We start from the raw sequence: 13,252 nt of genomic DNA on the forward strand, positions 1-13,252 counted from the left end.
TGTGCTTACCACTATAAAATTTCTAATTAACACAAAATTATTATTGAGAGCTTACTATATGCTAGACCATGTGCATTTAGCTAAGCCTTAAAACAACCCCATAGTTACAAATCACTTTTTTCCATTTCATACACAAAGAAACTAAAATTCAGGTGACTAAGGAATCTGTGTCAGTTCCATCACAGAATAAATGATCTGAATTTGGGAATTTAGAATAAGATCTGAATTAAGAAATTCAATTTTAATAATAATCTTTCTACCAGAACTATCTTCAGGCCTGAAAAATGACTTGCTTATTTATGTTCCTGAGAGTGTCTCTCCATGAAGACTTAGAGCATTATAAGAATATGGTTACATTCTAAGAATGCCTTATTTAAATTGAAAGCTGCAAAGTACTGAAGTAGGCTACTAACTTGTATTTTTTATTTCTTCCTCATGACATATTTTAAAAGACAACAAGGAAAAAAGTAGATAATAAGAGCACACAATTAAAAGATGCTTGATACATTCCAGGGACTTTTCCTGTGCTTTACAGGAATTAATTTATTTACTCTCTACAACAGTCAACAGACAATATTAGTATCTTCATTCTTCAGATGAGGAAATTGAGACACACGAAGATTAAATAACATATCCACAGTCACACTGCTGGTAAGAACTAGAATTTGAGATCAGGTGGTACATTTGCAGAATCCAATCACTAAACCATTTGCCTTTAAGGAAGTACCAACTACTCAAAAATTCCTTTCATCTGTATAGAGACAATCCAGAGAATAATCCAGATGGATGTAAAGGTTACCCTCTGTGGTATAATATCCTCATTTTCCTTCTGACATTTATGACATAGTCGAAAGCTGACAGAAAAACTACCACAAGAGAGTTTCCTAGACTTCCAAACTAATTGTGGCTAAGTTCCTATTTACACGTCTGTACCTATAAACAGTGCTTGTAAAATAGATTTATTATATTCCCAAAGATAACCTACTTCACTTGTTCATTAGGAAATGAAGCAGAATATGAGGTGAGTCTGATGAAACTGGTCTAGGAATCAGACTCCAAGATTCATTTTATTACCTTGGATTGCAACTTTGAGACTTGATTTTAAAAATTCAGTATTGACTGTGATTATAAATCTCCTCAATTTGAAAACTTCAGGTGATCAAAAGCCTTCAGAAAAACTATCATAGAAGGACAAAGAAGAAGGTGAGATCTTTTTATCTCATTCTTAATATTGGTAACATCTTTCATTAAAATTATAAAGGTCTGTATTTACTTAAAGGTAGACAAAGGAGCCATGTGGGGTGATGCACACCTGTGATCCTAGCAGCTTGGGAGGCTGAGGAAGGAGGATCCTGAGTTCAAAGTCAGCCTCAGTGAAAGCCAGGTACCAAGCAACTCAGTGAGACCCTGTCTCTAAATAAAGTACAAAATAAAATAGGGCTGGGGATGTGGCTCAATGGTTGAGTGCCCTTGAGTTCAATCTCCAGGAAGGGTGGGGGGGAAGATAGAAAAAGGTGATCCATTTTACTGAGAAGAAGCATCCCTAGCAAGTACATGCAGATGCACAAATATCAAGATGTGTCCAGGATACAAAAGTTGAGGGATTTTAAGGTAAAAGTCAAAGAATAGACGCTAACATGTGGAGGAAAATGACAAACACTGATGTAAAATTATTTTTTCTATGCAGGTAATTATAGTACAGAAGATAACAGGGGATAGAAATAAATTGAACTGTCCAGATAAACATCATTTCCACATTAAGTGGACATTAACACATATCTCCTGAGCTCCAAATGAAATACAAAGATATTTTTCTTTTTTTTTTTAAAGAAATGGTGTAATATTGGGTAATAACAAATAATTAGAAACTCTTAACAATAGAAAACTCAGAGAAGTGAAATCAGTGCTTTTACTTATATTGAGTGATTAAACAGATACTAGAGTACAAAGGAGGGTAATATTGATATCCATAAAAAAGATAATAAGTTATAAAGTATACATTATGAAATAATTATAAAGCTTGAAAAATGGAAATAATTTTCCCAAAAATATTTGAAACGTATCTTATTTTCTTTCGTTTCTGCAGTTTAAATTAGATATTCTATATTTTTTCCTAGTGGCAGAAAACTTTTTAAAATTAAATATGTGCAAGGCAGTGTTAGAAACATGTTCATTAATAAAACAAATCTAACTTTATTTTTTTACATATCTCCTAAAACTTGCGAAAACATCCTCATTCAGTGTATATTCAGGAAAATATACAACTATATCTTGTTTGTCTCAAATTAATATAGAGTTTAAACAGGTCTTTTTACTCACTTTTCAGGTCACTATTCAAAATCATTACATACTATAAAATAGAAGCAAAACCCTTGCATAGGAGAAAAGGACCACACTTTCAACAAAATTAAAACCCACACAACAAATGCTTTGATTTCAAAGCAGAAATCAGATTTTCATGTCCTACTTTGGAGAGTTCTGAGGCTTTATTCTTCTCCATGCTCAAAAGAAGTGAGTAGATGGTTCATGGAATTTAGGATAAAACAACTTTACACAGCCACAGCACTTTGTACAGAACTGTCACATTAAGAAATTCTTGGGGCTGCAGTTGTGGCTCAGTGGTAGAGCGTTTGTCTTGTACACATGAGGCACTGGGTTCAATCCTCAGCACCACATAAAAAGTAAATAAATAATTAAAACCAAGGTATTAAAAAAAAAAAAAAAGTAAAAGAAATTCTTGCCTTGTCAGATCCCACCCTATTTGCAATTTGGGTGCTTTGCACATAGTCAAATAGTTAAAAAATACATATAAACACACACATATAATATACATATATAATATATAAAAACATATATGTGTGGTCAGATTTTCCATTTTTTACTGTTTAAAATAATTAGTATCTACAGACTAAATCCAGATCATGTGATTATTATCATGTGTCAGTTGTAGCTACTAAGTCACTCTATGGCTGCTGTCATGCAACAACACCATGGCCTAATTTGTGTGGCCCACAAAGCCTGGCCAGTCATTTGTCTGCTAAGGTATGATTGTGTTCATTTTAAAAGGAAAATCTTAGTTTCCATATAAATCTGCAGATATAATGATGCAGTTAGGACTAAAGTGATAAAACATCTTAAATTACTTTAAGAAATAATGCAGTGTATTTAGGAAACACCAATGTAGGATCTTAAGGTGATGCTATTTATAGGTATTAAAACTACATAATTAAAATTATTCTCAAAGTTAATGGAAAGATCTTGAAAAGCCATTAAATTTATTTAGCTTTTACTTTTTATTGGGATGATTTTACAAAGTGATTAACTCCAACAATAAAACTTTGAATTAAAAAAGTAGAACAGTTTATTTTCTGTGGAAGAGATTATATAACCAATGTGTGATGTGTAGTAACATAACACTTGTCATTAAAAATTCAATAAAATTCCTTAAAATTTCCAGTATCAGTATGCCATTAAGACTATATCACCAATAACTGAAGTACACATAACACTTTGTTATAAGTTTGCCTTTTTGGCCCATTTTACAAATTTCTCTATTTAATGAAAATGTTTATCTGACCAAATATTGAAAGTTCTTTAAATACAATGCAAATTTTTATTTTCCTTAAAAAACTGTTGCTTATTCATTATATAATTATTAATTATAGAAAGAAAGATGTAGCAGTATTTATTGCCAAGCAATTTGTATACATTTTCTAATTACTGAGGCTGAGGCAAGAGGATTGTGAGTTCAAAGCCAGCCTCAGCATCTTAGTAAGGCCCTGAGCAATTCAGTGAGATCCTGTCTCTAAATAAAATACGAAAAAAGGGTTGCTGATAGGGCTCAGGGTTAAGCACCCCTGGGTTCAATCTGTGGCATCACCCCACCAAAAAAAAAAAAAAAAAAAAAAAAAAAAAAGGTAAAAAAAACTGGCAAAATGAGAATATATCATAACACAAGAAAATTATATGAAATTTAAATTTTTAAAATTTGGTGGTCCATAAATAAAAGTTTATTGGAACATGGCCATGTCCATTCATTTTTACCCTGCTTATAGCTACCTTTGCACTTCAATGCAGAGCTGAGAGCTGAAACAGGGACTTTGTGTTCTATAAAGCCAGACATATTTACTATCTTGATCTTTTCCAAAATTAGAATTAAGAAAAACTGAATCCCGGCAACATATTTTTAAGTATGAAAAGTATATTCCAAATGTGAAAATGAGAAATATTTGAAACTAAAACCATAAAAATATAAACAATGCACATAATGCAGTGATACTTATATGGTGGTGATGTTTTAATTTGATCTGAGAGCAAGGCCAGCCAAACTGTGCCTATTTTGAGTACTTGCTTTTAATGCATCTTTCCAATAAATATTAGCTCTTTTTTTTAAGCCTAAAATGAGTGTTTCTGCAGTATTGTGATGGTTTAAATATTTACATTTTGGTAGTATATTAATATTTGATATGGGGAAAATTTGTGTGTATGAATATAAATATCTATAGATCAAAACATTTCAAGAGACTGTTATAATTTTAAACATAGGGGCTGGGGTTGTGGCTCAGTAGCAGAGGGCTTGCCTAGCACGTGTGAGGCACTGAGTTTGATTCTCAGCACCACATATAAATAAATAAAATAAAGATCCACTGAAAACTAAAGAATATTTAAAAAAATTTAAAACATATAGTTTCATCACTGAAACTTTTGAAAGTAATATGATATTGACTATTGACTTTGAAATATTTATCAAAGTCTGAAAACTAGCTACTATCTTTTTGCCATGTAAAGAATTTAATTTAAATTCTAAAAATCTATGGGTTATTAGGTAACTAAATTTTTATATATGTTTACTCCTTCAACTTGCTCTGATCAATGTGCCTGTCGCTGGGTCAAATTAACCACATAATAAATTTTTAAGTCATTAGAAAAACCACGTGTGGTCCACGTATGTACCTTTTCGTGCCAAATTATGAAAAATATCAGGAAAAAAAACCCACTGACATTCTTTACATTTAATCTTACATTCTTACATTCTTTAGAATGTAAGATTAGAGCATCAGTTGATAAGAAAACCACAGCCCACTGTTACCATAAACAACTAAAGGCTTGTTCACTTTTCTCTCTTCTTTTTACATACTGAACCCCGAGAAGAGGGGCAAACACAGAAAGAGCAACAGACAGCAAACCAGAGAGGCAAATCCACACACCCAAACGCATGCAGTGTACCATCGTCTCCCATACTTGTTGCGGAAGAGGGGGTGTTGCAACTCAGTAACCAGTCTGCTGTATTTAAAACAGTCATGTTGTCCCCTGAGAACAGGAACAGTATAAGAGTTCATTGTCTGAACGACTGCTCAGTGTACATGAGTAATCTTCAACGTCTGTGCTGGTTTCTGACCTTTAGCCAAATTAGCACTGCACTGTATGACTTCTGCATTTTGGTGTACCCAGATCTGTTTTAGTTCAGTAAATACATGTACAGGATGATTTGTGAACTTCAAAGTCTGATTTCAGAGGATTTTTCAATCTTATTAGTATCCTATTTCAAGTTTAAATGTAAATGTTCGTACTCTAGTCTTCACTAAATATCTTATATATTTGCAATCCCATAATTAATTAGCTGAAATTACAGATGCATGTTTAGAGACAAATAAACACTATAAACAAGGAGAATGTTAATCTACAAAGGGTTTGGTATAAAACATTATTAAGTACAGGTAAGTTGCAATGCACACAACTTGACAAAGAACAGTTTAGACTGCACAGTTATATTAAATGGAAAGAAGTGTAGCAATTTTATAGATATTTATTCAAAATTTAAAAGAAAATATGATGTGGCAAATGCTGATATCTGATAATAAGAATAGTTTACAAACTAAACCAAATTTCATATAAATTTTACTTTATTGATGAGACCAGATTTATAAGATTTTAAAATGGTTGTGAATAATTGAAATGCAACTTATATCATATTTATGAGAGTGTATGTATGTATATAGTCAATATATACATATGCTAGTACAAGAATTGGACCATATGTTCTGACAAGTTGAATGCATTCTATAAAAAATTATATTTAAAAAACCAGAATTTTAGACAGACTAGTTGTTGTTGTGGAATAATTATGGCCTAATGAAATGAGAAAGTATCTAGAAAAAATACAATCCTTTTTTAAAGAAGTGCTAAGTATTATGGTATTATTCTCTTTGAAAAGAAAATACAGCAGATATGCACATTTTTATATTTCAAAGATCACTTTTAAGAAAAAACATTCTCTATGAAAAATTTTGGGTAATCTCTTTTAAATCAAAATAAAACCCAAAAGTGGTATAAATGGTGTGTGTCTGTGTATGTGTGTGTGTGTATTTGTACTAACAGAGTTCAAATCTTTTGATAAAAACTTTTAACTTATTTGAAATATTTATAAGGAATAAGTGAAAACACAAAAAGAAAACCTTCTGTAGGTCCTCAAAATGTTGCTCAGGACTATCTATTCTCTCTGAATGTTTCCACTATGGAGGAAGAACATATATTTCAAGAAAATCAACAGAATGATAAATGACATACTAACTATATATTCCTAGGATATAATGCTGAACTGATACTGATAATAAGATAATCATTTATTAGCAGAATCCTAATGTAAAATTAAAGCAAACAATGAGATATGATCCTGGGTATCTCTGGGGTGATACACTTACCTCCAGTTCCATTCGTAGTGACTGATGTGCTGCTGAGATTGGATTTATCCAGTTTGGAGCTACTAGCAGTATCACTAGGTCCAACAAGAGTATGAGGACTTGCTAGGTCCTGCATTTCCATAGACCTGTTGGAGCAGGAAGCAACAGAGCAAAAGTTGAAACTTCAAAAATTATTTTTTACTAAATTATATACATGATTCCATTTAGTACATGAGTGATCTCACAATAAATAAAGCCAATAGCTGAAACCTCTTTGCTAACCAGATGAATAGACAGTCTATTAAAAATAAATAAATGAATAAGAAAAGCTTCCACAGTGATTTAGTTCTCATAATTTGATTGTTATTTGTAATCCTAAAAGTATTCCACATTATGAAGAAAAAAAAGCAGACTCTTTCATCTTAGCAGTTGATATGAACATCTACCTTCCTAAATTGTTCACCTCTGATATAAATATGAAGAAACAGTGAAAACAGTCTATTCCCATAATTTGGCATACCCTGTCACCATTGAGGAAGAATTCAGTAACCAGAAATAAACTGGGAACTCAAAACCAGAACAGAAGCTTCTAGCTGACTTGTTGACCTAGGTGGCTGAAAAATGAGCCAAAGGCCTGAGAGCTGGAGTTGTAACACTTCTAATATCCATCCAGGAACAGGAGACTTTGATATATGTTTGTTTCAGAGAATGTGCTAGAATTGAGACCCTAAATAAAACTGGGATTCTTTTTTTTTTTTTTTTTTTAAGAGAGGGAGAGAGATATGAGAGAGTGAGAGAGAGAGAGAGAGAGAGAGAGAGAGAGAGAGAGAGAGAGAGAGAGAGAGAATTTTTTTTTTAATATTTATTTTTTAGTTTTCGGAGGACACAACATCTTTGTTGGTATGTGGTGCTGAGGATCGAACCCAGGCGGCACGCATGCCAGGCAAGCGTGCTACCGCTTGAGCCACATCCCCAGCCCAAAACTGGGATTCTTAAAAATGATAACCCTCTTCTAAAAAGGAAGCTAGAAAAAAAAAATTATTGCTCAGTGGTCCAAAGAAGCCAAACATACTTTTATGAAAGAAAGGAAGCATAGATAAACAAAAATTGAGAATAATTTTTTTCACCCTTGACCTGAAAAAGAAAAAAAAATACTATGGGGTGATTTCAGCTGAAGAAAGAAACCAAATGACATCTCAGATGTGCAGGAGGGAATGAAGAGTAACATAAATGTAAGAATGCAGGTAAATGTCAAAGATTATCTTCTATGTTCCTCCTAAATAATTAAAGACAGCTTTTTGAAGCAAAAATATGCTTCCATCTTTGAAGCAAAAATATGACACTATATTGTGAGATTTATAATATGCTATAGAAGTAAAATAAATGATAACAACAGAAAAGATGGTCAAGTGAATGAAGTTGTATTTTCTAAGGTTTCTCCATTTGACTTTAAGTATTATATATTTTTTTTTTTTTCAACCTCAGGAGTCTCTTGAAGAATGGCAGAAATAGATATGTAACTCTCTAGTTTGAGGCAGACCCATCAAACTAGATGATGTTTTGCTTCTGCTTTCTATCTTTTTTTATTATTATTTTTTTCATCTTTCATACATTTGATTCAAGTGAGTTATACACTTCCATTTTTACCCCTTTTAAGTATTATATTAACTTGGATAAATAGTAAGTTTAGGGTACATAATATAACTCCTGTCATTAAATATTAATAAGAAAAATATCAATAAATACAATAAAAAGCCATTAGGTCAATTAAAATAAAAACATAAAGAAATGACTGATCTCAATGAAGTCAGGAAAAGAGGAAGAAATAGCATATGAGAAAAATGGAAAATACACAGAAAAATGGCACACCCACCTAACCCCATTGATGATTACACTAAGTTTCAAGGGATTAAACACTCCAACAGAAAGCCAAGGTCATCATCTTGTACTACACAACTGACACTTAGCTATAGGAGAGTTACAAGAAGCATTTTCAATATACACTGGAATGACACAATGCACCATCCACATATTCAGATCTAGGCCTGAAGAACTTAATTCCTATAGCTGCTGGGAATGTTGCCAACTGATAGCTCTCAACTGAGTTCCTTTCCAGGACTTGCTTCAACAACAGATTCATTGTGCCCAAGATCACATCCCTTCTGGGGTCAGCCAGGTCAATGTAGGAGTATAAACACTTTCCCCTGCTCCAAGGTGCATCCTAGTCTAGGGCACCCATAAAACCAGCTGAGCCTTTGTTGCAATTGAACAACCAAAGTCTCCTAGTCCAACTCTGCTTCCTTCCTTCTCCCAGAAGGTATTGATACTGAAAGCACATCCCAAATACATCCTGTGCATGAAATCTCCATGTCAGAGTTTGCTTCCTAGGAACTCTAAGAGTGAGAAGGCCCACGTACGTTGAGAGTAAAGGGGAATAAAGGCAAATTATATACCATGCAAATGAAAATTAACAACAGAGAGATGTTTAGGCTATAATGTTGTCACACAAATAGGTTTCAAGATGATAGAGAAAAATTAGAAAATGATGAAAACCAAAAAAGTTTCTCAGGAAAACTGGACCATCCAAACTGTGCAGGTACCTATAAGCAGAACTTCAAATTACCCTGAAGGAGAAACTGACATAACTAAAAGATGAAACAGGCAAGTCCATAATCATAGTTTGAGCTTGCTTTTATTCATTTACTTTTGGTAGCAGGGAGGAGCCCAGGGGCACTTAATCACTGAGCTACATCCCCAGTCCTTTTATTTTGAGACAGAGTCTGACTAAGTTGCTGAGGCTGGCTTTGAACTTGCAATTCTCCTGTGTCCAGAACAGTGGGATCACAGGCATGCACCACTGTGCCCACCATGGCTGGATCTTTTATAATACACTTTTAATAATAACCAACAGAAAAAAATAGACAAAAAATAAGTTTAAAATGCATACAAAAGAATAGCATTATTACCAATGTGACCTAATTACCAGTTTGCTTTAGGATGCTAACAACCAGGATTGTAGAAAATAGGCTAGTTTCAAGCATACCTGAAATGCACACAAAAGACTATACCAGTAAGTTTTAACATTTAAATCTTATAAAGAATGATATCTGATCACAATGAATTAATTTAGAAAGTAAAGGTATAAAATATATATAAAAAAATCCCTAACATTTGAAATTGAAACACCATATCTAAGTAATCTCTAAGTCATAGAAGAATCCAAAAACAAATATAATTAGGACAAAACAATAATGAAAACATTAAAACCTGTGGTATATAAAGTAGTGGTTAGTGAGAAATGTATATTAAAAAGGACAAAGTTTTAGAAGTATGTGATCTAAGTTTCTACCTTAAGAAACTAGAGAAAGGAAAACAAATCGAAGAGGAAGTAAGTAGATTTTTATTCTTTTTATTTTTATAAAAAATAAAAATTGATAGGGAAGAAATACATGAAAAAGGCATAAAATTTACAAATCCAGAAAATCATCATTAGAGATACTAATGACATTAAAAGATATAGAAATATTATAAATATTATGCCAGTGAATTTAACAATGGACAAAGTTGGTGACTTTCTTGAAAGACAGTGTTATAAAACCTGACCCCAATAAAAAAAATTGAAAATCCAGAGCATGTGTAAGGCATTGAGTTCCACTCTTAGCAATACACACACACACACACACACACACACACACACACACACAAACAATTGAAATATAAATGATCAACTGAAGAAACTGAATTATCACTTTCAGAAAACTCTAGAACAATATGATTTCCTTAGTGAATGCTAGCAAACATTTTAAGAAAAAAAATACTAACAATCTTTTACAATTTCTGTTGGACAAAAACAAGAGAGAATGTTTTTTTACTATTGTAGTAGACCAGAATGACCCTGACCCAGAATCTGACAAAGATAATCTCAAGAAGAAAGTTATGGATCCATATTACTTATAAACAAAGATGAAAAATATGGAACCAAGCATCACATCCAATCCAACAGTAAAAGGATAAACATCATGACCACGTGTGATTCATCCCAGGAATGCAAAGCTGATTTAACATTTGGAAATCAATGTAATTCAATATATTAACAGAATATTATTTCATGCGTACAAAAATTACTTGACAATATTCATCATCCATTTGTGTCTAAGTTCTTGGCAACCTAGGAAATGAAGCATTTTCCCTTCATCTGATAAGAACTGTTTATGAAATATCTTCAGTTTGTATCATATTTAATGATGAAATATTAAATTCTTTCAGCAATGAGGCAAAGATGTCTGTTTTTCTCTCTTCAGCACATTTTACTAGCAATCTTGGCCAACACAAGGCAAAAATAAATAAATAAAATGGTGAAGAGTAAGAGTGTAGAGTTTAGAAAGATAAAACTATAATTCACATATGACATAATTGTTTACACAGAGAATTTTAAGAAATCTATCAAAAAACTCTAATATCACACTAAAACTGGTAAATAAATTTACCAAAGTTACATAGATAAGGACTTTGCCATTACTAAATAAAACATGAACTAAAAATATCTGAAGCTTCAGCAAATGCCTCTTCAAATACTGAAATTTCAAAATAGTGGTTATTCATCTTTAAGAAGCACTGAATGGTCAGACACTCAACTGTCAGGCAGAACTTTCCTATTGGGGAAAATAAACAAAACAAAACAGAAATGCTATGCTTTAGTCTCTACAGTATGTGTGTGTGTGTGTGTGTGTGTGTGTGTACACTCAAATATATAATGCAAGCAGCAGAAAATGACTGGTACAGTGGCGCATGCCTGCAATCCCAGCTCTTGGGGAGGCTGAAGCAGGAGAATGGCAAATTTGGGGCCAGTGCCTGGTCAACTTAGAGAGACCTTGTCTCAAAATAAAATTAAAAAGGGCTGGGAATGGAGTTCAGAGGTTAGAGCACCTTTTGGTTAAATAAATAACTAGTACCTAATCAAAAAGAGAGGGAGATGTGGGGGCAGGGGAGTCATTCCTAGTAGAGAGTAAAAAATAGTAAATGGCAGACCTGAATATGGTCCAGGTCTTGGAGTTATCCAATGGGGCATAGATGAGCCTCCATGCCTAGATACAGAGTTAAGTACTGTCTCCTCAAGGTGCTGGGGGAGGTAAACACTGTTTGTACAGATCTAGTGGGAAAATACAATTGGAAATGAACTCCTGGCTTCCCCTAGACTCTGCCCTGTGTACTAAAAAAAAATTATTTGTACCCTAACAGTTTTTCTGAGCTCTGTGAGTTCTTTTAGTCAATTAACGGAGCTAAGGATGATCTTGGGGACACCCCAAGCACAGCCCTACAATTATTGAACTGTATTTTCACTAGAGTCATTAACTGCAGCCCAACACAAGCACATAACTCTCTTCTGAACTGATGCAACGGATATTTGGAATTTGAGAAAATGAGGAAGCTAGAATTTGTGATATGAAAAAAATTGTGGTTGGGATCTGCTCTAAGGAGTTCCAGAAGTCTGTGCAGAATGTCCTGGAGATTCTACTGAATATTAAGTGGTGCCTGTTGAGGGTAACATTCTATGAGGCCGGGCAATGAACCATCAGGGACCTGGTAAACAGAACAATTCTGAGAAATCACACAGAGTCTCAGTGACGTTGGCTCTCAGTGGAAAATCCCATAAGAGCTCAGCTTCAGTTTTTGGCTCCAGTGAAATCCAGACTCCTGAACAAAGTTTACAAACAACTCTCAATAAAGCCAAGCTGATCTATAAGCAAGTTAATGGTCTACCAGAATAAGGAGAACACTTTTTAAAAGAAACAAAAAATCAAGCACTCAGTACTGTAAGATCTCTTATTATCCAATTAAAAATTATTAGGCATGTAAAGAAGCCAGAAATACAATCCATTAAGCAGATAACATCAGAAAATAAAAACAAAACAAATTCATAAATAGCAAAGCTGATGGAAATAGCAGACAATGACATGAAGATAAAAATCTTAAATACAGTTAAAAAGTGAAAGGCAAGTATGGACATAGAAGGGAAAAGTAAGATATCAATAAACTGAAAAGTTGAATTGAAAGTTGCAACAAGAAAACTTTTACTGGAGAGAATTAACAATGGATTATATATATATATATATAAAAAAAGAGTGACCTTGAAGATAAAACACAAGAAAATATTATTCAACCTAAGAATAAAATGAACAGCCAGGCAAGTGGTGCACACCTGTAATCCCAGTGACTCAGGAAGCTGAGGCAGAAGGACTGTGAGTCAGCTTCAGCAAATTGAGGTGCTAAGCAATTCAGTTGAGATCCTGTCTTTAAATAAAAAAAAAAAAAAAAAAAAAAAAAAATCAAAATAGAGCTGGGGATGTGGCTCAGGGGTTGAGTGCCCCTGAGTTCAATTCCTGGCACCCACACCACTACCACAAAAAAAAAAAAAAAAAAAAAAAAATGAATTTACAGAACCTTTGTGTGCCTGGGAATAATATCAAGAAACTTCACCTGTGTGCAACTGAAGTACCAGAAAGAAAGAAGAAGAGAGCTTCCGAAAAAATATATTTAAAGAAATGAAGGTTGAATATTTTACAAATATGTTG

General features: G+C 33.2%; 1 protein-coding gene across 5 annotated transcripts in view; it reads right to left on the minus strand.

The window, feature by feature from the left end:
- The window catches only part of Eya4 (EYA transcriptional coactivator and phosphatase 4), a 258,627-nt gene that overhangs the window by 60,933 nt on the left and 184,442 nt on the right, over nt 1–13,252 (minus strand). For 3 of the 5 annotated variants that reach the window (XM_076858238.2, XM_076858237.2, XM_076858236.2), the window contains exons 4-5: nt 6,702–6,826; nt 5,242–5,310 (exon numbers count right to left, since the gene is read on the minus strand). In XM_076858238.2, coding sequence (XP_076714353.1) covers nt 5,242–5,310; nt 6,702–6,826 — 194 coding nt within the window. The remainder of the gene's footprint in view (nt 1–5,241; nt 5,311–6,701; nt 6,827–13,252) is intronic. The other 2 variants (XM_076858240.2, XM_076858239.2) reach the window with 1 other exon arrangement.

Source organism: Callospermophilus lateralis, chromosome 6 (genome assembly GCF_048772815.1).
Source record: "Callospermophilus lateralis isolate mCalLat2 chromosome 6, mCalLat2.hap1, whole genome shotgun sequence".
Lineage (NCBI taxonomy): Eukaryota > Metazoa > Chordata > Mammalia > Rodentia > Sciuridae > Callospermophilus > Callospermophilus lateralis.